This window comes from Myodes glareolus, chromosome 7, assembly GCF_982192425.1.
Source record: "Myodes glareolus chromosome 7, mMyoGla1.1, whole genome shotgun sequence".
Taxonomy (NCBI): Eukaryota; Metazoa; Chordata; class Mammalia; order Rodentia; family Cricetidae; genus Myodes; species Myodes glareolus.
This window is the reverse complement of record NC_142032.1, coordinates 64,321,964-64,345,046: the sequence shown is the minus strand read 5'-3', so window position 1 is coordinate 64,345,046 and position 23,083 is coordinate 64,321,964. Positions and strand designations below refer to the sequence as shown.

General features: G+C 50.6%; 1 protein-coding gene across 2 annotated transcripts in view; it reads left to right on the top strand.

The window, feature by feature from the left end:
• The window catches only part of Adgra1 (adhesion G protein-coupled receptor A1), a 44,167-nt gene extending 24,072 nt beyond the window's left edge, over window positions 1-20,095 (top strand). For both annotated transcript variants that reach the window (XM_048455294.3, XM_048455293.3), the window contains 2 exons: window positions 15,987-16,085; window positions 16,973-20,095. In XM_048455294.3, coding sequence (XP_048311251.3) covers window positions 15,987-16,085; window positions 16,973-18,197 — 1,324 coding nt within the window. In that variant the 3' untranslated portion in view covers window positions 18,198-20,095. The remainder of the gene's footprint in view (window positions 1-15,986; window positions 16,086-16,972) is intronic.
• Window positions 20,096-23,083: the final 2,988 nt, after the last annotated feature.

Sequence of the window (23,083 nt, the reverse complement as noted above, 5' to 3'; positions counted from 1 at the left end):
GTTGACCCAGACTCTCCTCCTCAGTATTCACATAGGAACAGAACTGCATCCTTATGTCCCCATGAATCCACCTGGAACCATGATCTCCACTTCAATGTAACACACACACACACACACACACACACACACACACACACACACACAAAACGTCCACATATCTCAGGACTTCTCCCGATGTTCACATTGACCCAGGATCTCTCTCCAATCTTCACGTAGGACTAGGACCCCTCCCTACAGTGTTCACACAGGGCCAATAGCTACACCTTGCTGTGCCCATGTGAAACCAGGACCTATACTCTTCAGTGCCAGATAGGAACAAGATCTTTCTCTGCCCAGTGTACACAAGGGACTAGGACCGCTCCCTCGGAGCCACATTGGATCAGGATTTTCCCAGTACCTTGAGGGTTCAAGGACCAGGACCTCTGTTTAGTGTCCACACAGGACCAGGATCTCTCTCACTCTCACTTTTGCACAACACACACACACACACACACACACACACACACACACACACCTCACATGGAACCAGTATTACCCTTTACCCAGCACCCCTGGGAGCAGCACCAGCCCCTCCATTCCACATGGGAGCAGGGCATTCCCCCCCTTTCCCAGCGTCCACCTGGGACCAGGCAAGGACTTCCTTTCTTCTTTGTTTATCAGAGTCTGGCCTCAAGTCCTGCTCATAAATATTAACCCTCAGAGTGGTCACTCATCGGGGTCTAGTGTAATTTGTTGACTTCTCCTGGAGTAAATCTTCTCCAGTCTGAGCCGGATACTTCAAAGAAATGCCATGTGTGAATTATCCTTGTGAGGTATGAGTGACCGGCAGGGTCCATCCTCGTTGTGAGTCTTCGGAGCCCCACAGTTTCATGTAATCAAGAGCAAGCCAGAACTCAGGACTCCAAAGCAGCCACCATTATGAAATGGTACCTCTTCACAGAAGGACACAGGACAGAGCCCACAAGTACAGACGACCCATTAAGTAGGATCAATGAGAACCAGGGGCAGGTGTCTGTTGTGTGACTTTTCCAGGGAGGATATTAACAAAGATCTCTTCATCACAGGTAGGACACCAACAGACCAAAGGAAGAATTCCACAGAGGCCTAGCCTAGTGAATCAGCAAGCTTACTGTGGTTATTGGAGAATCATAGGTGATTATTTACAGAAGGTTATAGAAAGTTATTTACAGAAACATGAGAGACTCAAAGGCAAGCATTGTCACCAAAGCCCACCCAAGAATAAGTGAGGACTCAGAAGAGAGAGTTTCTATCTCTAAAGTGCCCTGAACAACAGGAAGTTAGCTCCGCCCATTTGGACTCTTCCCAGAAATTGTTACTGTTTATATAACCTGTGAATCTTGTAAGTCACAGGAACTTCCTGAACCTGGTTTGCTTACTGAGTCTTGGGACTCTTCCTCCAACCTCCAGTAGGAAATTTTTCAGTGCAGAGAACATAGCTAGCAATAGTCTCCTAGATTTTCCTGGGGTCCATGGCCCACTCCTTCCTCCAGCAGTGAAGTGGGTTATGTCTTCATCTAGGAAAGCTGGCTCAAGGCCCCACTCAAAGTTCTTTCTGGGTCTGCTATCTGAACAGAACCTTGAGGTTCCTGACCCTTAGGAGGTACACTGCTCCCTGGCACACCCGATGTTGTGAGGCCAGTTCTGCAAACTCAGTGCTGGGCACAACATGGCCCTGTGTAGACCACATTGGGAGCCAGACTCCAGCTAAGGGCCGGCTACCAGCGCTACTCTCCTAGAACATCAAGAGGTTAGCAACTCCTGCACAGGGCGTCTGTCCTTCAGCGAAGACTGGCAGCCCTCCCTCTCTCCATCTACGTTACACACAGGGCCTTCGCTCCCCTAGGAAGCTGCTGCAAACGTCTGTCTCTAAAAAGACGATGGGAAGAGCAAAGCCAAAAGAGATTGGGTGAGAAGTATGCAAACAAACAAGTGTGAATACTGTCCCCCAGGGTCACACCTTGCTACACAAAGGAGGGGTACAGTAAGCCCCCTACTTCTGGAGCGTCAACACACTTAAGACTTTACATCGGATGATCACATGACTTGCTATGCCCCTAGAGTCTCGCAACCCTAGTCAACCCACTGGCCTGTTCATGTCCCTGTTTAACTAGCAGTCTGAACAGCGCAGGACAGGACAGCGATCACAATCCCGACATGCAGTCACTGTGTCAGGTTCCACCTGTTACCACAGGGAGACTGGGGCTGAGACCAGGCCTGCTGCCCACCTCTCAGCCAATCCTGGTGGTCTGCCCTCATTCAGAGATGGTCTCTGTGGACACATCTTGCCGCATTTTTTTCCACCCTCCATCAGCCTGAGGGAAGCCACTTCCGGGGCTCATAGAGTTTCTTGGGGTGGTTTGTAGATGCTCAGGGACCAGTGTCCAGTTAGCTACATGTGACTACATCCTAACTGGCTGGTCTATTCTTCTCTCTTCCGGTGGCATCTCCCACAGTAAGCCCATTGCATTGGCCCACCAGTGAGATTTCTGTTTGGAAGAAACTCAGCAGCCCCAAGAAGACTGTAGTCAACTCCAAGAGCCAGCTTTGGGAAATGACCGTTAGTTTCCTCCCATACAATGAAGACAACTCTGCTGAAGCCCCAAGGACAGGCATGAGAGTAGAATGGTTCCCTAGGACCCTCCAGGAACCCCTTTATGGGCAACACGGGCAAATTTCAAAACCTACCATGGGTCTCGGACGTTCTCATGTCTAAGCACCAGTCACGCCTGATCTCCTCACGGAACGCAGGACCCTGGAAATGGCCAACAGTGCAAGTCCACCTACTTCTGTTGCTAGTCTTCAAGAGAACTGTGTGGCCATGAGCTGTGATCTCTTGCAGGCAGACAGATGCCAGGCAGGAGATGGGCACGGCTAAAGCCCCGCCTTGAGTTGTCTCCTGCTCTAAGAGTGTAGAGAACCAAGTGTAGGTACCAAGTGTAGTATAGGACGCCAAGGTTCAGAGCCAGGAACTTAGACACTCTTCCGAAGGTAGCAGCCTCTAGAGCCTGCTGGGGCTATGAGCACCCGATAAAGCCTTCCTCTGCCTCCTCTCCTCACAGGTCCTTGGGTCCTTGTGTGCCAAGCCGGAAAAGGCCTTAGAGTTAATTTCCTGACTCATATTTCCAAATGAGGAAACTGAGGTTAGAGCAGCCTGGAAGGTTGTACACAGCCACAGCTGGGCTTTCAGATCCTGGGCCCCATGTTCTCACCCCCACAGACTCTGGCCATACTGTGTCTCCTCACCCAGATAGCCTAAGGGCCACAGTATTGACCTACTCTCATTGTCTTCAAATGGGCAGGAAGACCAGAAAGGGCTATCTGGTACTTCCAAGAGCCCACTCACCATCTCCATGAGAGCCTCCTCAGCGTCCCCCTGGGGACAAAGAGAATTCCAGAACCTTGGTGGACAGGTGAAGTCATGGCAGGTACCCACATCTAGGAGCAATGCTTGAGTCCACACATGGGAAATACATCCTCGAGCAGACTTGACCCAACAATATAAGCTCTCCTCATGCAAAAATGATCCCCTAGCCCAACCTGTAGGAAGTCCTAGGGAATGGTGTCTTAACATTTTGGTAGGTCTCTGTACAATAAGATGTCACAGTGTCATTGGCAGGTGACATCTGGTCTCACTCCACCCCTGATCTCCATGTCTTTGTCTCCACCTGTCCTCTCCTTGCCTAAAGCAGCTCCCTCCACCATCACTAGTTTATCGGATCCACCTCGGGGTGCATGGAAACCATGAGTCAGCCTTTTTATGCAAGTAGGTGCAAGAGGATCAGCACCTTAGTTCAAACTCCTCTCTGAGTTCTTGCCAAGTAGAAATCCCTCCCAGCATCTCTCCATGGATCCTGTGTCCTGGGGACATAACGGTCCCAGAGGACAGAGCCAAAATGTCGTCATTTCTTTTCCAATAGCTGTGATATAATGCCCTGACTACTCTTGGAGAAGAAGGGTTGTTTTGTCCTTCGCTGTGGGAAAGGCACAGCAGCAGAAGCTGGAGACTACTGGCCACATCGCATCCAGAGTTAGAAAGCAGAGAGAGGGCTGCTTGTGCAGGCTCCCCCTTTCCTTTTCACTCTGTCCAAGGCTTGAGCCATGAGAAAGGGCTCCACCCACATTCAGTTTCAATTAATCCAATTAAGAAAATTCCTCGCCGGAACAAGAGAGGTGGTTCATTGGTTAAGGGCACTGGTTAGTTCAATTCCCAGCTCTTACATCGTAGCTAACAACCATCTGTAATTCCAATCCCAAGGAGTCTAGCGCCTTCTTCTGGTCTCTGAGGGTGCACTGCATATATGTGGTTCATAGACCCAAGTAGGTAAAATGCCCATATCCATAAGGTAAAAACAAAGGGACTTTTCTAAAATAAAAGAAAATCTCACAGACATTCCTAAGGGCCAGCCTGATCCAGACTGCCTTCAGCCCCCCATAGCCACCACAGTCGCAGCGCTGGGCTACATCCCAGGCATGGGCCTGCCTCTTGCTCACACTCCCCCAGCTCATGGGTTAGCTGATGTCCTAATGAATTTGTGACCTGGGATGCTGCCTCTTACAAGTATGCAATCAATGAGCATACAAGAGTTTTAGTATATAAATACGTATGTGTTGAAGCTGTATGCACATACATAAACAGATATATATATATATATACAATATTATGTACACATGCATGTGGGCCTGTTTGTATGACATATGCATGTCAAGTGTGCACTGTGTGCTGTACAAATGCCATTCGTGTCAGTGGTAGGCTCATGTTGAACAGAGAGTGTGGCTGGGTCTGAGCCCTCTTCCGTAGTTTCTCGGGATTGCAGTAATAAATTTATCCCAACAGGTACACCATTTCCAACTGGCAGTAAGGTGACTGGAAAGACAGGAACACGGGCGGTCTTGTTAGAGTTTCTAAGACTGTGATAACACACCATGACCAAAAGCAGCCTGGGGAGGGAAGGGTTTCAGCTTACAGCTTGTAGCCCGTCGCTGGGCAAGTCAGGGCAGACACTCAATACATGGAACCTGGAGGCAGGAACTGGTGTAGAGGCCCCAGAGGAGTGTTACTTACTGGCTTCTTTCTCATGACTTGTTCAACCTTCTTTCTTTATAGCACCCTGGACCACAAGCCAGGGTTGGCACTGCCCATAGCGAGCTACTCCTACCCCATCAACCAGCAACCAGGGAAATGCACCGCGGCTTGCCCACAGGCCAGTCTAGTGGGGACATTCTCAACTGAGGTTCCTTCCAGAGTGGCCCCAGTTTGTGCCGAGTTGACAGAACGCATCACTGGCTAGGTTCTTTTCCTTCTTCTTCTTCTCCCAAATGTACGAAGGAGATGAGTGCAGCCCAGGGCTGTGCGGTCTGCAGCCGTGAGCAGCTGCCGTGCCTGTCTAGCCCTGAGTCCCCCTGACCTGATTTTTAGAATGCCCCATTGTCTGTGGTTTGCCACCCAAGTTAATGTACACTGAGCCTGAGCTGGGAACCCTGGGATCTTTTCACTAGTTTGTTTTTACCATGGTTTTCTCCCGCACGCTGGTCTTTATGGTCATTACGTAACTGTCCACAACACGTCTCACCATTTGGTCTCACTGTGCAAGACAGGTCTGTATGGTGCTGTGGTTGGCCCAGCCCCACTGCCTCCTACACGCTCAGGCTTCCTGGTCCCACCTCCCTATCCAGGACCCTGAACTGCTACGTCTGGAGTTAGCCTTCTGAAGCTCTCTCCTTCTTCATTTGACATACTGGGATCTGATTAGGGCTTCCTTGAGACTCAGTTTCCTCCTTCCATTCTGGAAGCTGTCACTAGGAAAGGAGACGGCCTGACCCCCACCTCCACCCCCAGCTAGATAATTCAAGCTGCACCTGCCCTGTGTCTGGTGGGCTGATGATTCCCACGAGGTCCAGAGTCAGAAGGGGCCCTGTGGCCAGGGCTGAAACACTCAAGATAGACAGACGCCTCCCTACAGAGGGAAACGCCACATATCACAAAGTGATATTAGCAGGGCATGATACAAGAGAAGGTTCCAGAAGAGAATGCACTGGGAGCCTCCTCATAGCAAGCCAGGAATCAGACCCCAGTGAAGAGAACGTGACTCATGAGCTCTCCTGGCGGTCAGGACGGTGGGTACCCAGGAAGAGGACAGGACGGCACTGGTGCAAAGGTCCACAGCCCAGAAGCTGACAGTGAGTAAGGGAGATCTCCACAGTAGTCCAGCGTCTACCCAGGTGATGGATGCAAACGCAAGGAAAAGGCACCTGCAGTGGGGCTCTGGCGCCCTCTGCTGGACAAATATGGTACTGCAGACAAACCCGGAAGGAAGTAAAAGACTGAAGTTGTGGCTGTGATGTGTGAGGGCTTGGAGCTGGAACTCTGCAGGGGAGGAGCGACCTTCCAAGCCAGCAACTATGTATAGAGCCACCCCTCTGAGCAGATCATGGGGACACAGGAAGAGCCAGTTTCCCAGGATAAGTTCTACAGGCACTGTAAACAGTGGTGGACAGTACTGAGTGGTCCCGGTGCGAACCACAGCAGAGTTTTCAATCTCCAAGTAATAACTGGGACTCCGGGGCACTATCTCTCTCCCGCTCCTCTGGGTCCTGTGTCTGCCAAGGAAACCGTAGGTTGGTCTCAAATAGAGCAAGTGTATTGTTCTTGTCACATATTGCTGCCGGGAGTCTGCAATATCAAGGGGTACCTTGCAGCTGGAACCTATAGACAACATGGGTAATGGGACTGCCTTCCCATTCTAAGTGGGCTCCCCGCTTCCATGTTCAGAACCAGGGCTTTCTGTGCCCCACCAGCCATAGAAAGAGCAGGGAGTCCCTGTGTGTAGCATCAGATTTGCTGGCACTGACTGGCCTTCAGTACCCAGTACCCAGTACCCAGCAGCAAGCTCTGGGCAGAACCTGTTTTGAGTGGATCCCTACGCACAGTGCACTCAGGGGTTTTCCCATTGCTCTTACGAACAAGGATCTCCTGTGGCATCCTTGTTGCCCACTAATAGGAACCACTACATAGTGTGATACCTCCAACACGTTAGGAGTCCCACGTGGTCTGGTCATCCTCTGCTTGGCTTTCTGAGATTATTGTTGGGTTCAGCCAACTTACTTATGTGTGCCTGAAAAAGGGAGTGAGGATTAGAAAAGAAATAGACAAGAGACAGAAGATAGAGCCGGGAGGGCATCCACTGAACACTGTAGCAGCCTCAGGTTTATTACTCATAGTCCTTATACACCCCAATCAGAAGGGGAGGGCAAAAGCCTTCCTTCCCATGATACAGAGACAAACAAACGTAATTACCTCCTTACATCTCAGAACACCTAGTGACCACACCCTAAGTCAAACATCCTGTTGTCTGGTCTTTGAGTAGCAAGACGTCCAGTAGCCACACCTTTGGCCAAACGTCCTGTTATTTGTCCTTGTGGAACAAGAATAGGTTTGAACTCTGACCTTTAGTCAAGACGGAGCGGGTTGAAAACCGTGGGCTCCCACAGATTATAATCTGGAAGTTTTTGCGTATTTCCCTCCACATCAAGCCAGAACAACGTCTCAGCTTTTGGCCTTGCTTTCACCCCTCATTCAGCTGGTGCCTGGGCTCACCCTGTGACAGCATCATACAAATTAGGTGCTCCCTGGCAAACCGTCCTCCCTAGCTCTGGTGTTCTAGCGTGGTGCAGATCCACATTTAGCCACAAAGTCTTCATCGCCACACCCGCTGCACAATCCCAGTGGTAAGTCTGCACCGGTGACTAATTTGACTAAGATGTGTGAGAATCCTGTGATAACAGACCCAACACCCACCAGCAACCCCGGCCGGCGTGGAGGCACTGTCTCGCTATGGGGTCAGTGAGGTGTCTCCATCTCTGTAGACAGAACAGTGATGTGGCCACACAGATTCTCCAGTGAGGCATGGGAAGGCTACAGAGGCAGAGACTTGGCATGGCGGAGGCAAAGCAGCTGGGGAGCAGCCGGGACAAGTGCTGGTAGAAGATCCAGAAAGGGTCAGGGGCCGAGCCTTGAGGGGCTACAGACTTCTTAGGCATGCTGCCCAGGGGCCTCTGTGGTCCTCGTCATTAGGCTGAGAACACCACTTTACCATTTAGGGTTTCCTGTTTCCTAAGAAAAATCCTGACACTTTTTGATCAAGTGAGTGTCCCCCCTCCCCTCCAACACACACACACACACACACACACACACACACACACACACACCTTCTTCCCAAGAAGAGCAGGGCCTTTGTGAGAAGACATCGGCTATTCGGTCTCTAGGTAAGGCCAGGGGCAAAAGGCGTATGGAGAGAAAGAGGCCCAGGTGTCCCATTGGTCTCCTGTCTCCCTGGGAGCCACACAAAGCTAAAACACCTGAAGCTTTAAGTGTTACTGACCAGGAAGCCAGGCGGTCCCCAAGTGGGATAACATGGTTGGTATTGCCTCTGTCTAGTGGCAACTCTTTCAAGTGGTAGGACTTAAGCAAGGTCATTAAGGGGCCTGGGAGGGAAAAACCCCATGAGAGGGGAACAAAGGCCAGAGTCAGAGCCAGATGGGACCCCCAGCCCAGAATAAGTCTGTGTAACTGAGTCTCGCCTGGACTAGTGACTAGAGGAACCGAGTCTAGCCTGGACTAGTGACTAGAGGAACTGAGTCTAGCCTGGACTAGTGACTAGAGGAATCGAGTCTAGCCTGGACTAGTGACTAGAGGAACTGAGTCTAGCCTGGACTAGTGGCAAAAAGGAGCTGAGTTTTTCTAGACGTACCTACCTTCTGAGTGCAGAGACCACATGACCATGTGTACTCTGGTGGGTTCCCTAAACTGCAAAGCCTCGGGGATTTTGATGGGTTCAGAGATGGGACAAGGCCAAGTCACAGCCAACCTGCTGCAGCTGACACTAGGGTTCAGCGGGAGGTCAGTCAGTCCTATTCAGATCAGATTCCAGCCTAGTTCCATGTAGCTCCCAAGGTACCAGCCCTGGATATGGCTTCAGGTGAGTCGCTGTGAAAGGGGAGGTCCTGCTGTCTAGTGGCCTTCTACTTTGCTTTTGGTTGCTGTGGTTAAACACTAACCAAAGCTGACTTGTGATGGCGCACACTTTTATCCCAGCATTTGGGAGGCAGAGGTAGGGAGTTCTCTGAGTTTGAGGCCAGCCTGGTCTACAAAGCGAGTTTCGAGGGGACAACACTCACCAAAAGCAGTACAGAGGAGGAAAGAGTTTATTTGGCTTACAGGTTACAGTCTGTCATCAAGAGAAACTAAGGCAGGGACCTGAGGACGAGTAATGAAGCAGACACCACAGAGGAGGACCAGCGCTTAGGGACTTGCTCACTCTGCCTGACTCAGCTACCTTTCTTATGCAGCCCAGGCTCACCTGCCTAGACACAACATTATGCCCAGTGGTCTGAGCCCTCCTACATCAATTAGCAATAAAAAAAAAATGCCTGACTGGGTGGTGCACTTTTAATCCCAGCACTGGAGGCTGAGGCAGGCAGATTTCTGTGAGTTCAAGGCTAGGTGGGCCTACAGGGTTAGTTTCAGGCCAACCAACGCCACACAGAGAAATCCTGTCTCAAAACAAACAAACAAGCCTCAAAGACCAGTTGATTGCAGGCCAATCTGATCAAAGCAATTCTTCAGCTGAGGTTTCCTCTTCCTGTTGACTCCAGGTTTGTATTAGATTGAAGGCTGAAGCTAACTAAGACAGGTGCTCTAGGGCATTTCCTGCTAGGACAGTGGCCTTCTCCCACCTCCTCCCCACAGTTTACGAGAGCCTTCACAAGTGTGCAGAGCTGAAAGTCAGGTGCCCCTTGCTATCCTACCCCAGCCCTGTGCTGCACCCTGCACTGTCCCATCACCCTTCCGAGGCTGTTGCCCTCCCCCTGTGCATCTGCCCTCTTTAGTTCATCATCCCCTCCCCCCGCCCATCCATTCCACTCTCCTCCATGTCTAGCTATTACCCCCCCCCCCCCCGCGCGCACGCGCGCGTGTAATCCAGCCCCTCCGCCCCCACCACATACCTGTCCATCCATTGCCTGTCTTTATTTCTGTGCTCTTCCGACTGTGCGCAGACCTCACCTGTACAACAAAACTGGCCGGTGGTGTCTGCTTGCAGGACTTCCCCACTGTGCAGAACGTGCCTACAGTGAAGTGAGTAGCGCTCACACATGCTCTGTGACCTGAAGCAGATGCAGGCAAAGAACTTGACCATCCACCTAGGTAGCCATGAAAGCCCAATTTATGAAGACTAAGTTTGCAGGAGGCTATGCCCACCATGGTAAACCATGAGTGTATTCAAGGAGGAGGCAACCAAGAGAAGGAAGGGGTGATATCCATGGGGTATAATAAGTGATCTTCAGTCATCAGTCCACAGGGGATTGCTGCCTGAGTCTGAGGGGCCTCTGGGGACCTCCCCACCAGAGTGTGTCCTCCTGGAGGCGGGGTGGCAAGCTGTGCTTCTAGCGGTCTACTCTGGTGGCTGTTCACATCAGGCCCATGGTGAGCTCTTCTTGATCACCCGTCACTTTATGATTTATCTTCTCGCTCATTTGTACTTGTTCTGCTTCCGGTTTGACAACTTTCACAGCCAAGTCCCAAAGCGATCCCTAGGCATCTCTACGGGCAGATGTTTCCATCCCACGTTGATTCTGCCTGATTTGGTGCCTGGGAGGAATAAGATCACTCAAGAATGGAGTGCAGCTCTGTGGTAGAACACGTGCATAGCATGTGCGCTCCCATCAGAGCACCACAAAGAAAAAGGAAAGCAAAAAAAAAAACCCACTGCAGGGGACAGCCTTTTGAATCAGACATGCTTGGCTCAGAATGTTTTTATATTCACATCCCGTGGGGACGGATACACAAATCCAGCTTGTCAGGAATCTGGGAGGACTAAGGATTCTTCTGGGTCCTGCAGATGAATCTGAATAGTCTAATCATTTACACACCAGATAATTCTAGAATCAATTTTTCAACTTTTTTTTTTATTTTGGGTTTTTGGTTTTTGGTGTTTCAAGACAGAGTTTCTCTGTGTAACCCTGGCAGAGAACTTGCTCTGTAGATCAGGCTGGCCTCAAACTCAGAGATCCACCTCCTTCTTCCTCTTGAGTGCTGGTATTAAAGGCATTTTTTTTTTAATTTTTTTCTTTCAACTTTTCACTTTTACAAGAAGAAAATCTTCTGGGGCTGTGACCAGGATGCGTTTATGCCATTTAATGACATCTTTGTTTTATTTCTCAGCGGCCTCTGTCTTCACTCAAATATAAAAATGTGTGTCTGTGTGAACCCTGCACCGTCGTCAATGTACGCACGTCCTGTAGATCCTGCAGGATCTCTCATGCAGACCATCGCCTCATCTACAAACAGAGACATCGCTCTTCAGCCTCAGCTGGTGCTAGTTGGTCCCAGGTGGCGTTCAAAGACAGGAAAGCTGCCTTCTGCTGGGTGGCTGAGTGTGGAATGAATCCATGCTATTTCCGCTAGATGTTTTCCCTGAACCCGCTGACTGAACTCACCGTGTTGTCCACCTGCTGATAAGTCGAACTACTTTGCTACTGTGTATGAATAATAACCCCGCCCAGAGTCTTGAGATCAGTCTTACTTCCATAAAGTGCTAAGACTTCATTTAGAAAGAAGTTACAACGTACTACAGGTGCAATTAGCTGACCTCTTTGATGCCTGTGTCTGGTTTTGACATCGGGTCCCACTGGCCTCAGGTCTGAGGAAGATTTTCCTGCCCTTCTCCCCCACTTTGCCGTCTGAACAATACTGTATAATACTCTACAAGCAAACCCATTGAGTGTACAGATGCTAAAACCCAGTTTGGTTTTTTATTATTAGACAGAGCACAATTAAGTTTGGTTTGGTTTGGTTGGTTGGTTGATTAGTTGGTTAGTTGGTTGGTTAATTGGTTCATTGGTTAGTTAATTGACTGGTTACTTGGTTGGTTAATTAGTTGGATAATTGGTTAGTTGGTTGGTTAATTGGTTGGCTGGCTGGCTGGCTGGCTGGCTGGTTGGTTGATTGGTTGGTTGAAAGAGTTGTATTTTGGCTTCTTGAGACAAAGTCTTGCTATGTCGTCCAGCAAGACTTTCTTTTCTTTTCTCTGTGAAATAAATTTTGATAATAATTTCCCCCTCCCTGACTTCTCCCAGATCCTCTCCCTACCTCCCTACACACCAACTTTGTGTTCTCTCTCTTTCTCAGAAAAAAAGACACAAAATGAAAAACAATAAGACTGGAAAAAAAATGCCAAAACAAAACCAAACAAAAAGTTCACAAAAAAAAAAAAGAGTTTTGCTTTGGTCAATGATATATTCTTGGGCAAGGGACCTACCTGGGGTGTGGTTGTAAACCCAGTGACACTCTGTTGGAGAGAACTGATTTTCCCTTTGCTTTCAGGTATCAACTCCAACAAGCTTTTCTAATGGATTTTGTTTTATTTTTTTCCCCAAGGAATATATCCATTTCCTCAAGGTTAGTGACTCTGTTGGCGTACAGTTATTCACTATATACCCCTTTGATTCTTGCAGTGCGTCTGCAGGATGCATAACAATAACTGTTCCTTAAAATTGAGAATTAATCTTCTCAAACAATTTTTGTAATTAGTTTATCATTATTGTGTGTTCACAATGTGTGTGAGGGATATACAAACCATGGTATGTGTGTGGAGGTCAGAGGAATTGGTTCTCTCCATCCCCCTTTATTCGAGTTCTAGAGATCAAACTTGTGCTTGCAAGGCAAGGTCCTTTATCAAACTGTGCCCTCCTGTCAGCTCTTTTCTCTTTACTCAGTCTGAGCGTTTGTGGCTTCATTGATTTTTGCTGTGGAGGAGCAAGTTTCCAACGTTTTTCTCTGATCTTTATCATCTTCATCACGTGACTACCTTGGGCCTGTCTTAAGCTTTTGTTTTCCTACCTTGTTGGTTTAGATCACTAAGGTTCAGAACTTTCTCTTCTTCCTAATGAAAGATTGGTAACTAGAAATTTCCTGTTCAGCCCTGCTGTATCTGCTGCTAAAAAAAATTCGATATGTTGTATTTTTTTTGGTATTATTTAAGGTACTTTCCAACCCTTTCTGATTACTTCCCTACTCCATGAATGATTTATTAGTGTATTGTTAAGTCCACAGTGTCTGTGGTGTCTTGGTTATAATATTGTTATAAACGTCTCTTCTAATTTTTATGTGGTCCTAGACTATGCTCTGCATGATCTCGAATCTTCTGAATGTTTGGGTCTTTCATGGTATATACCTATTGAAGGGCCCGAACACACTGAAGAATGTCATTGTTACCACATGTAATGAAGGAGTGCATATAGGGTACCAATGTTGTCATGGTGAAGACGCCACACACAGGGAAGAGGGGTGTGTAGATACCACAGTTGCCATGGTGAACAGGCCACATACACAGTGAAGGAGGGTATATGAATGCCATTATTAACATGATGAACAGACCACATACAATGGAACAGGATGCCACTGTTGTCATGGTGATCATCAGTACATGCACAGTAGAAAAATGGATGCTTGCTGTCGATGCCAGTTTTCAGAGCCACGGGCTCTGGAGGAAGACACAGATACCATGGTTGGCAGGTCACACACAGCAGAGGAGAATGTGAAGAAGCCGTGGTTGACATGGTGAAGCATGCACACTGGGAGGAGATGTGTGAGTGCTTGGATTGCCATGGTGCAGGGGCTACATGCACTGAAGGAAGATGTGTGAGTGCTACTCGCCCCTGCGTGAACAAGTCACACACTCTGGAGAATAGTGTGGAAATGTCACGGATGTCATGGTGAACAAGCTACCACCCCCGGAGCTGGCTTACACTGATGGCACTGTAGGGTGAGATGTGTTACAGGGAGCCTTGAGGCCAGCGTCTTCGAATGCTGTGCTCATGGTCTCTGCTTCCTCGTTGATGTTTGACTACTTCTTCTATCTTGTGCTGAGAGAGGGGACTTGAACACCACCTATAATTTGGGAACTTCTGCTTCTCCCCTCAGCCTGACAACGTTCCTTCTGGTGTCTTGAACCCTCTGTTGGCCTCAGCTGTGCTGCCTCCCTGGCAAATGCAAGTGTCACGTCTTACCATAGCCTGTGTTACTTCTGTCTTGCCTGAGCCTGTTTTCCCTCCCGCTGCTGGTCTGGCTTCCTTGACTTACAGCAGTGGTTCTCAACCTTCCTAATGCCACGGCCCTTTACTATAGTTCCCCACATAGCATAAAATTATTTTTGCTTAAAGCTGTAATTCTGCTACTGTTAGGAATCATAATGTAAATATCTGATATGCAACCCCAGAGAAAGGTTTATTCGACCCCAAATGCATCACAACCCACAGATTGAGAACCCATGACTTACAGGCAGCGGCTGACTGGGGGATGACTCCTCCTATAGGTCCACTTCCAGGCCCACCCCATCTCCTCTACTCTATTCCCAGCTGGGTCTTTCTTTTTTCTCTATTCTGACAATCTCTGCCTTGAAGTAGAATATTTAGACTGTTAAAATGTAACTGATTTTTCTCTTGGTTAGATTGTCTCCATTTTATTCTCTTTTCCTTCCTCTTTTGCCATGTTTTGGTGTGGCTTCTGTTCTTTCATTCCTCCTTTTCTTCCTGTTTTTGTGTTGCTATAATATTTTTATTTCAAATTTAATATATTAATTAGCTTTTCTCTCTTAGCATCTTGCAGCCTCCTCAGAGATTAAAATGCCCAATCTAGTCACAATCCAAGTAAATAAAGTTGTACCACATCACATGAAACATCGAGAGATATTCAGTAACTTAAAACCACCTCCATTACAAATGCCACATGCATCACCCCCCTGCGTTATTCATGAACTCACAAAGTGTCGAACTTCTCTGTTCTAACACTCATCTGTATTTTGAAAAAGTTAAAGAGAAAGCAAATCTCTTCTAGCTGCCCTCATCTCAGCCTTCCTTGTATTCTTCCTTCCTGGTGACCAGGTTCCTTCAGTGCAGCATCCTGCTACCCTGAGGAACATCATGTGACCTTCCTTCAAGTGTCGTTCACCCAAACACAAACTGTTGCTATTCTTTTCCGAGAGAGCATCTCCACTGCACAAATTCTATTTTGTCTGTTTTCAGATATGGTATCTCCATGTAGCGCTAGCCTGCCTACCTGGGACCTACCTACTAGGCTACCCAGGCTGTCCTCAAACTCGCACCACACTGTCTGCTCAGTGTGTCTGTCACAGCCGCCACTTTCTCATGGGACACCTCTCTGAGCTGCCTCTGAGGTGGCCCCACCATGGCTCAACACAGTGGGAAGCTCTCAGTCACACCTGATATGTCAGAATCAGTGTGCACAAGCCAAGCCTAGGACACACATGCTCAGTGGGGTTAGACTCAGATAGGAGGTATCCAGGGGACTGAACACTGAATCACCCTCAGTGAAGCTATCATCCGAGGCCCATGGAGGGGAGGTCAGTCCATGATCAGATGTCTCTCCAGGGATAGCTCAAAGGTGAGCAACTCTCCCAACTGCCACAGAGGGCTAGGTGAGCTAGGCTCCTCACTCTAAAACCACATCTAACAATCCACTGGCCCGCTGATCGCTGGGTACTGCTGACAGGGAAGGGAGGGGTATGAGCAGGGCTCCCGCTAAAGACAGATCCAAAGGGAATCCAGCTGGGCCTCCACTCAGGATACCACTTTAGGATAGCGATGCCACACTCAACACCCTCCTTCCCCTGCGGATATACTGGATGTACCTCTTGGTATCTGTCCTGCTCCCAGCCCAGGCTCCTAAAGGTCCCACTGAGTCTGCAGATTTACCAGGAGCCCCTGCCAGCCAGAACCAAGTGGGAGGAGAGCAGGCTCCCCTGCAGGACATGTGTTTGTCTATACCAAATGTGGCGTGACCCTGGAATCCAGCCACCTCCCTTTTGCATCGGGGAAGGGGGGAGGATGGCCTCGTTTCTCTAGGAGGCTTTGGGCCATTCCTGGAAAGACAGCCTTCTGATCTCTGGCAGGTTCTACCTCATCAGCGGAGGGGTCCCCTTCATCATCTGTGGGGTCACAGCTGCCACAAACATCAGAAATTATGGGACCGAGGATGAGGACGTGGCATAGTGAGTACTTCCCACTTGTGAGCCCCTGAAAAGTTGGGGGCGCTGCCCAGCTCCTCCTGGGGTCACCCCAGACACTTAGGGAATTTGCCGACTTTTCACCCAGTCCCTGGGAGGGCAGGGAAGGTGCCCCAAAGATATCTGTCATAACCAACCTCTACTAGTGACTCTGCTCCAAAGTACCTGTAATAAGGCAAGCCCTTGAGAAGAACAGAAAGCCTTGGGCCCCAGAAGATCACTCAGGATTGTGTCTCCCCAGACTCTGTGTAAGCAGAGTCCCCCTTCTCCCAACACACTCAGCTTCCCACTGACTGTTTCCTTAGACACCAAAGGCCTGCCTTTTTTATAGTCCGGGACCAGATAACAGAAGGTCAGCTAAGCACGACATGCCCCTGCAGCAAAGACAGACCCAGTCCCAACCCCACAGGTGCCCAAAGCCCTAGTGGGACCTTCATCCTTCTCAGTACCTCAGTACTTCAGGACCCCAGGATGTCCGGCCCTCACTCAAACCACGCTTGCTTGCCCCATGCGCTGCCCATCAGAACCTGCCTCTGCCCACTCGCTCCTTACCCAGGACAATGTCCTGACCCCTCAGCGGACCTCCTTGCCCCATCCACCCCAGGCCTGCCCCTGTCCCATCCCCATCCACCTCCTGAGGACTAGCACACAGTTAACCAACCAGCTGGCTCCGAACACCCATCTAGATTGCAGTTCTGTCCCCATCAACCCAAACCTCAGGACTGATCAGTCTCCGGTGTCATCTGTTTCCTTACCACAATTAAAATACTCCCTTGTAGGAAACCCCATTTAGTCCTGATGAGTGGGGTGACACGTGGGGAGGGGGCAAATACTCGAGCTACATACCCACACTTACCTGCTTCTCCCTGCAGCTGCTGGATGGCCTGGGAGCCCAGCTTAGGTGCGTTCTATGGACCGGCTGCCTTCATCGCCCTGGTCACCTGTGTGTACTTCCTCTGCACCTATGTGCAACTACGGCGTCACCCAGAGCGCAGGTACGAGCTCAGAGAGCGCTCCGAGGAGCAGCAGCGGCTGGCAGTGCCAGAGAGCGGCCATCGCCGTGGGGTGCGTCCCGGCACGCCACCTGCCTGCGATGCCCTGGCTGCCTCACAGCTGCAGAACGAGCATTCCTTCAAAGCCCAGCTGCGTGCTGCCGCCTTCACGCTGTTCCTGTTCACAGCCACGTGGACCTTTGGGGCCCTGGCCGTGTCTCAGGGCCACTTCCTGGACATGATCTTCAGCTGTCTGTACGGCGCCTTCTGTGTGACCCTGGGACTCTTTGTCCTGATCCATCACTGCGCCAAGCGGGAGGATGTGTGGCAGTGCTGGTGGTCATGCTGCCCCTCTCGGGGAGATACCTCCACCACCAAGCCCAATGCCCACCCTGCACTCGATGCCAACGGGGATGCACTGGGGCATACAGCCTGCCTGCAGGACTCACCGTGCCCCGGAAAACTCAGAGGCTTTGGCCATCCATCAGCCGGCCACTGCAAGATGACAAACCTGCAGGCTGCCCAGGGCCATGTCAGCTGTCTGTCGCCAGCCACCCCGTGCTGCGCCAAGATGCACTGTGAGCAGCTGATGGAGGAGGAGGCCCACATGCACATGGCCGAGGAGGACACCTTCCCGCACGACCCCCACCTCCACGACCCTCACCTGCACAGGTGCCTCAAGGGCAGAACTAAGCCCCACTACTTCAGCAGGCACCAGGCAGCCGCAGCTGAGAGGGAGTATGCCTACCACATCCCCTCCAGCCTGGATGGCAGCCCCCACAGTTCACGCACAGACAGCCCTCCCAGCTCTCTTGAGGGCCCAGTGGGGATGCATACACTGGCCTGCTGTGCCCAGGCCGATCCTTTCCCCATGGTCAGTCAGCCTGAGGGCGGAGATACGAGTCCTGGGCTCTATGGCTGTCCCCCACGGCTCTCCCCAGGCCCTGCCCACTTGGAGATGCTACGAAGGACACAGTCCCTGCCTTTCGGGGGCCCCAGCCAGAATGGGCTGCTCCAGGGTGATGTCCGAGAAGGCCTGCCGTTTGGTACTGATGGGACAGGGAACATCCGAACAGGACCCTGGAAAAATGAAACTACAGTGTAACCAGGTTGGGAACACCAGTCCCTCACCAGTGCCACCATGTGTCCCTGGAGGAGCTTCAAAGCAGAGAGTGGCACTCTGCTGTGTGAGGTTAATGGGCTGGGAGGTTCATCAAATGACCGAGCAGGTCAGAAGTGGTTCACACTCCTCGGCCATGATCTCTTTTGTTGTGACAGAACCCATCTGGAGAACACTAGGCCACAGCCACCTCCTCTGGTTCCAAGGTGGGAGGTGACTCTCCATAAGCTTGTCACCTGCTCCCTGTCCATAGCACCCTCCCTTCCTGCCAGGAGGGAAGCTGGGAGACCTCCGCAGAGACTCCACCTGATGTTCCTGCCTTTGGTACATGTGTGTTAGGTTTTACTCTAGGGACCACAGCAGTGGCTCTCCAGAGCACACTCACACCGGGCAGTTTCCTGTCCCCTGCTAGCCCTGTGTTACCTCAGACCTGCATCTTCACCGGGAGCCATCAAGCACTTCTGCCTGCCCACACCTGCACCCGTATGGGACGTGGCCCTGGACTGATAGCCTGAGGGCATCTTGGGTGCTAAGAACGGGCCTGCTGTGGAGCTATGGGGAGAGGAAACAGCCGATGGCTGTGGTCTTCAGAGAGCTGGCTGCAGTCTCTCTGAGTCTATGCTTTTGAAAGATGCCCACTTTTTGATGGAGATCTAGCTGTGAAAGTCAGCAACCCTCAGACTGGATTCTCTTCCAATGTGAGCAAGTAGTAATCAAGTTCTCTCTCCCACAAGGAGGGGTCAACCGGGCTGTGACGGTCATCACAGACGAAAGCTGCCTTTCCGTTTTTGTCATTTTCATGAACATTTGGGTACAAAGCCCCACCTCAAAGAATAGACATCAACAATGACCCTTTTGTAAAAGCGAATGTCTTGTGCTAGGGGAGGCCTGCACAGAGGTGAGAGCCCGTATGTCCAGAGATGCCAACCTATGAGACTGTACACCTTTCCTTTCTATCTTTCTCTTCCCAATTTGTGGTCCATATGCATACACATGCACACACACACGCATACACACACAGCACATATGCACACATATATATGTACACTACACGTGTGTAAACACACACGCTTATACACATTTACAGTTACATGCTACACACCACAGACATGTGCATCTGCACACCTGCTCACCACATACGTGCATGTGCACATGCCGGCACACCACCCCACACACACATACATACTCAATGCCCACATATAGACGTACTGGTGTTCATATGCACTCACAAATAATTAGTGCGTCTCGTAGCCCTGAGCCCTGAGTTCCTTTGCAGATGTGAATGAGTCTCTGTGACTTGCATCACAGAGCGTAGCCTTGCTGACAACCTCCTCAGAGAACAGGGCCCCGGGTAAGTTGCTAGAGCATTGGAGGCAGCACATTCTGTAGCCTGTGGTGGGCAGTGCCATCTAGAGGCAGACACTCAGTATCTGAGTAAGGAGACTGGCAGGTAGATCTGACATTTACAAGTTCCTCTGTGATGTTGTCCCTCAAAGCAACATCTGCACCCATCCTTCAGGTGGGGAGCCAGAGACCACCAGTCTGTTTCAGCTCCTTTCACTCCCGGACTTCTTCACTTGCTTGCATAGCTGAAGAGTGCAGAACCCACCATGCTGTGTGTGTACTGTAGATTCAGACCATCCAGAGGAAAATACAGTGTTTTACATTGTTTGTCCTTGGTCAGGCTGGTCAATAGCATTCGTGTGTGTTTCTCAGTCTTAACAGGGATGAACAGCGCGGAGGAGGCTGGGATGCCGTCCAGGCTGCTCCCCTGGGCTTGCCCCTCACATCTTTTCTTCCATGGTTCCTCTGGGAGAACAGAGACACCTCTTCATTCAGCCAAAGAAATCCAGCATTAAATATTGAACTTTACTCTGCTTCAACATTGACTTAGAGTCATGAGTCCACTTGGACCAACACTGCAGCAGACTCCACTTATGTCCTGCAGGGGGAGTGTAGTGATTTGTAGCGTTGCTGCCTCTTAGAGCCCTTGACTCCTCAGCAACCTCCCTTAGACCGTGAAACTTGTCTATGCCAGCCTCGCGGGCTTCCTCTGTCATGACCCTACCCTCTTTCATAAGAATGCACACAGCCAACGTGTAGATGGCTGTGCTGTGAGTGTGCACATTAGTGTGTGGATGCACATCTGTGTGCGGAGTGTGTGAGTTGTGAGTGGGTGTTTGTCAGAGTCATGTCGCATGTCCATCTGTATCAAGGGCGCATGTGTGTATCTGCCCGTGCACTCTTCACAAAGGTAGCCTGAGACACCCCTCACCCCTCACCCCAGCCTCCGTGCACTGCTAAGCATTTCCTGAGGTTAAAAGCTCAGCACTCGGAGACGTTAAGGCAACTTTAATCACCTCTGCGGTGATTCTAGCTATGGAGGCTGTGCATGCCTGGAGGCCAGCAGTGTTGCTGTGTCTCCCAGGGGTGTACTCCACAGCCAGACAATCTCACATCTGCCTAGGCAGATCGAGGACACCGCTCAGATCTAGGAATGAGTCACCTTCTGCGGGGGCTTTGGGCAGCTGAGAGGCCCCTCAAGCTACCAGAAAGAAGATGAGATGATATCCACCTTCCAGCTGCCTAAAACGAGCAGACGAGACTGAAACATGGGGAAACAAGGAAGACTCTGGACCCTGTCTTCAAAAGAAAGTCAGCTCAGAGGATACGATGAGGCTGTCAGGGATGTGGAGTCTGGGAGCAGCCTTGGATGGGGGCCTATGGGTGAATCCTTCTACAGGAGCAGGTAGTCCCAGGTATTTCTTAGTAGTGTCTGCCAGAGGTTTCTCTAACATTGGCTGCACTCTAGGCAATCTTCCAAGTCCTACCCACCTGTCCCCTGACTCTCAGTGTTTCTGGATAGGCTCTGAGATCAGCAGAGCCCCCTGTAAGGACCACAGCCCTCAGGGAAGCTCCCCACCCCCAAGTACACTTACTCCTCCATGGCATTGTTAGAATTTACATTTGGGGTCAGCGGCATGGGAAATACCTTCACTGTGTGATTTGCTGTCCGACAAACTGTCACCTGTTCTTATTACAGCTGGGACCAAAGACTGAAGCTGATAAAGCTGGGTATTTGGAATCCTGTGAGCACCATGGAGCCCAGCTGTGCATCCGCAGCACAGGGCGTGCCCAGGAAGGTAGAGACAGAGGCTAGAGAGAGAAGAGACAGGAGCGACACTGAGCATATAGCTTAGGCAAAGGCTGGACCCGGTGAAGCTTCTGGGGTAGAAGGCAGAGAAACCAAGTGTGCTGCAGTGAGCCAAGAGGATGGCTAGAGCAGGAAGGTCCTGAGATCCAGGCAGCAAAGAGAAGTAAATCCCTGGGGCCACCATTAGTAAAGGATGTTTTCCCAGTGGGCCGGTGAGGCTACAGTGAGAGCCATTCTTCATCTCATGCCTTTTTCGCTTGGCTTCTGTGGTCCCAGATAGGGGGGTTAAACAGAGTTAGCACCCAGACAGCCAGTCCCCACTACTCTGGGATTACTGTCCGGGCCCACCACATTCTTTACACTCGAAGGCCCAGGGAGGCACTGGAAGCCTCCATCCTGTGGCATCCCAGCGGATCATCTGGAACCGTGAGCCCCTGGTTCACTACTCACCCACTACTGATATGGGTGCTTAAAGCAATGACATGAAGTTCCTTCTAAACCTGGCCTACATGATTTGATTCTGCATAAATATCAACACAGCTGTGATACCACATTCTTGTCCCCACAACCCAAACTCCAGTCATAACCAGTCATGGCCCCATTGGTTTAAGGTGGGGGACAGGGACGTTGCAGTCAGGCCTGTGAATAAGTCCCCATGGCTGCTCCAAGAAGACGGTGACTTGTAAGACAGCTGACAGAGAGAGCAAAGGCTCGGTTTGACACGCGGTTTGGAGGATCTGATTCAGGACCGAGAGCCCATAGCTTTGGATCCTTGCGGGCAGGGGATGGTACCAGACAGCATCAACAGACAGGTTGGGGAACACATGGAAAAGTGAACAGTACAGATCACACAAGGAAGAAGGACCGGAACCCCACAATCTCTCTTAAAAGCCAGTCCGGCGACTTAAGGGCTTCTGATCCCACAAGGACTCCCTCCTAAAGGTGCATAGCCACCCCCCAATAGCACCACCTGGGGAAACAAGCCTTTGACACATGGGCTTTTAAGCATACCTATCCAGACCACAGCAAGGACACAGCAGCAGGACACCAAGAAGGCAGGCCCTTCCCTGACAGTAGATGTCCTTGGCCTGTACTCAGACCAGATCCACCGGGGGGGGGGGGGGGGGGCAGGGGAAGGAAGCATGAGCTGACTCACTAGGGAAAGCAGGAGGAGTCCTCATGCCTGTGTCTCCGTTTAGAGAGGACTCCTGTCCCTGTCCCTGGAACATAGCCCTGTGTACCAAGACTCCCAGAAAGAGAGGCAGTCTAGTGGGTTGTTGTGGGAAGGTGTTCAGAGAGGATGCCAGCAAGACAAGGGGCAGGATGAGGGTCACTGTCAGAATTCACCTTTCTGGTACCCCAGAATGGTGAGTGTTCCCCACTAGTGCACTTGGGGACGCCCCTAAGAACTAATGGATAGGTAAATATTGTGTGGTCTTTGTATTGTGAGAAAGAGTGGGTCAAGGCTTTGGGGAGCTGAGCCTGGAGTCTCTGAACCGTCATCATCTTCATCACCATGGAGGTGTCTTGGGAGAGGACCTAGGACAGAGGTTATTGCAGGTAGGTGGCCCAGGACGGGAGATGAGGGAGAGGGCTTCTAGACAAGAACATAATACCATTACGGTTTTGGTGATTCAGTTATGCAAGGCCAGTAGCCTGCATCAGACAGTCAGTGTCGCTTACCACAGCCTGGGAGGAAAGATGGTGGCCAGGACTA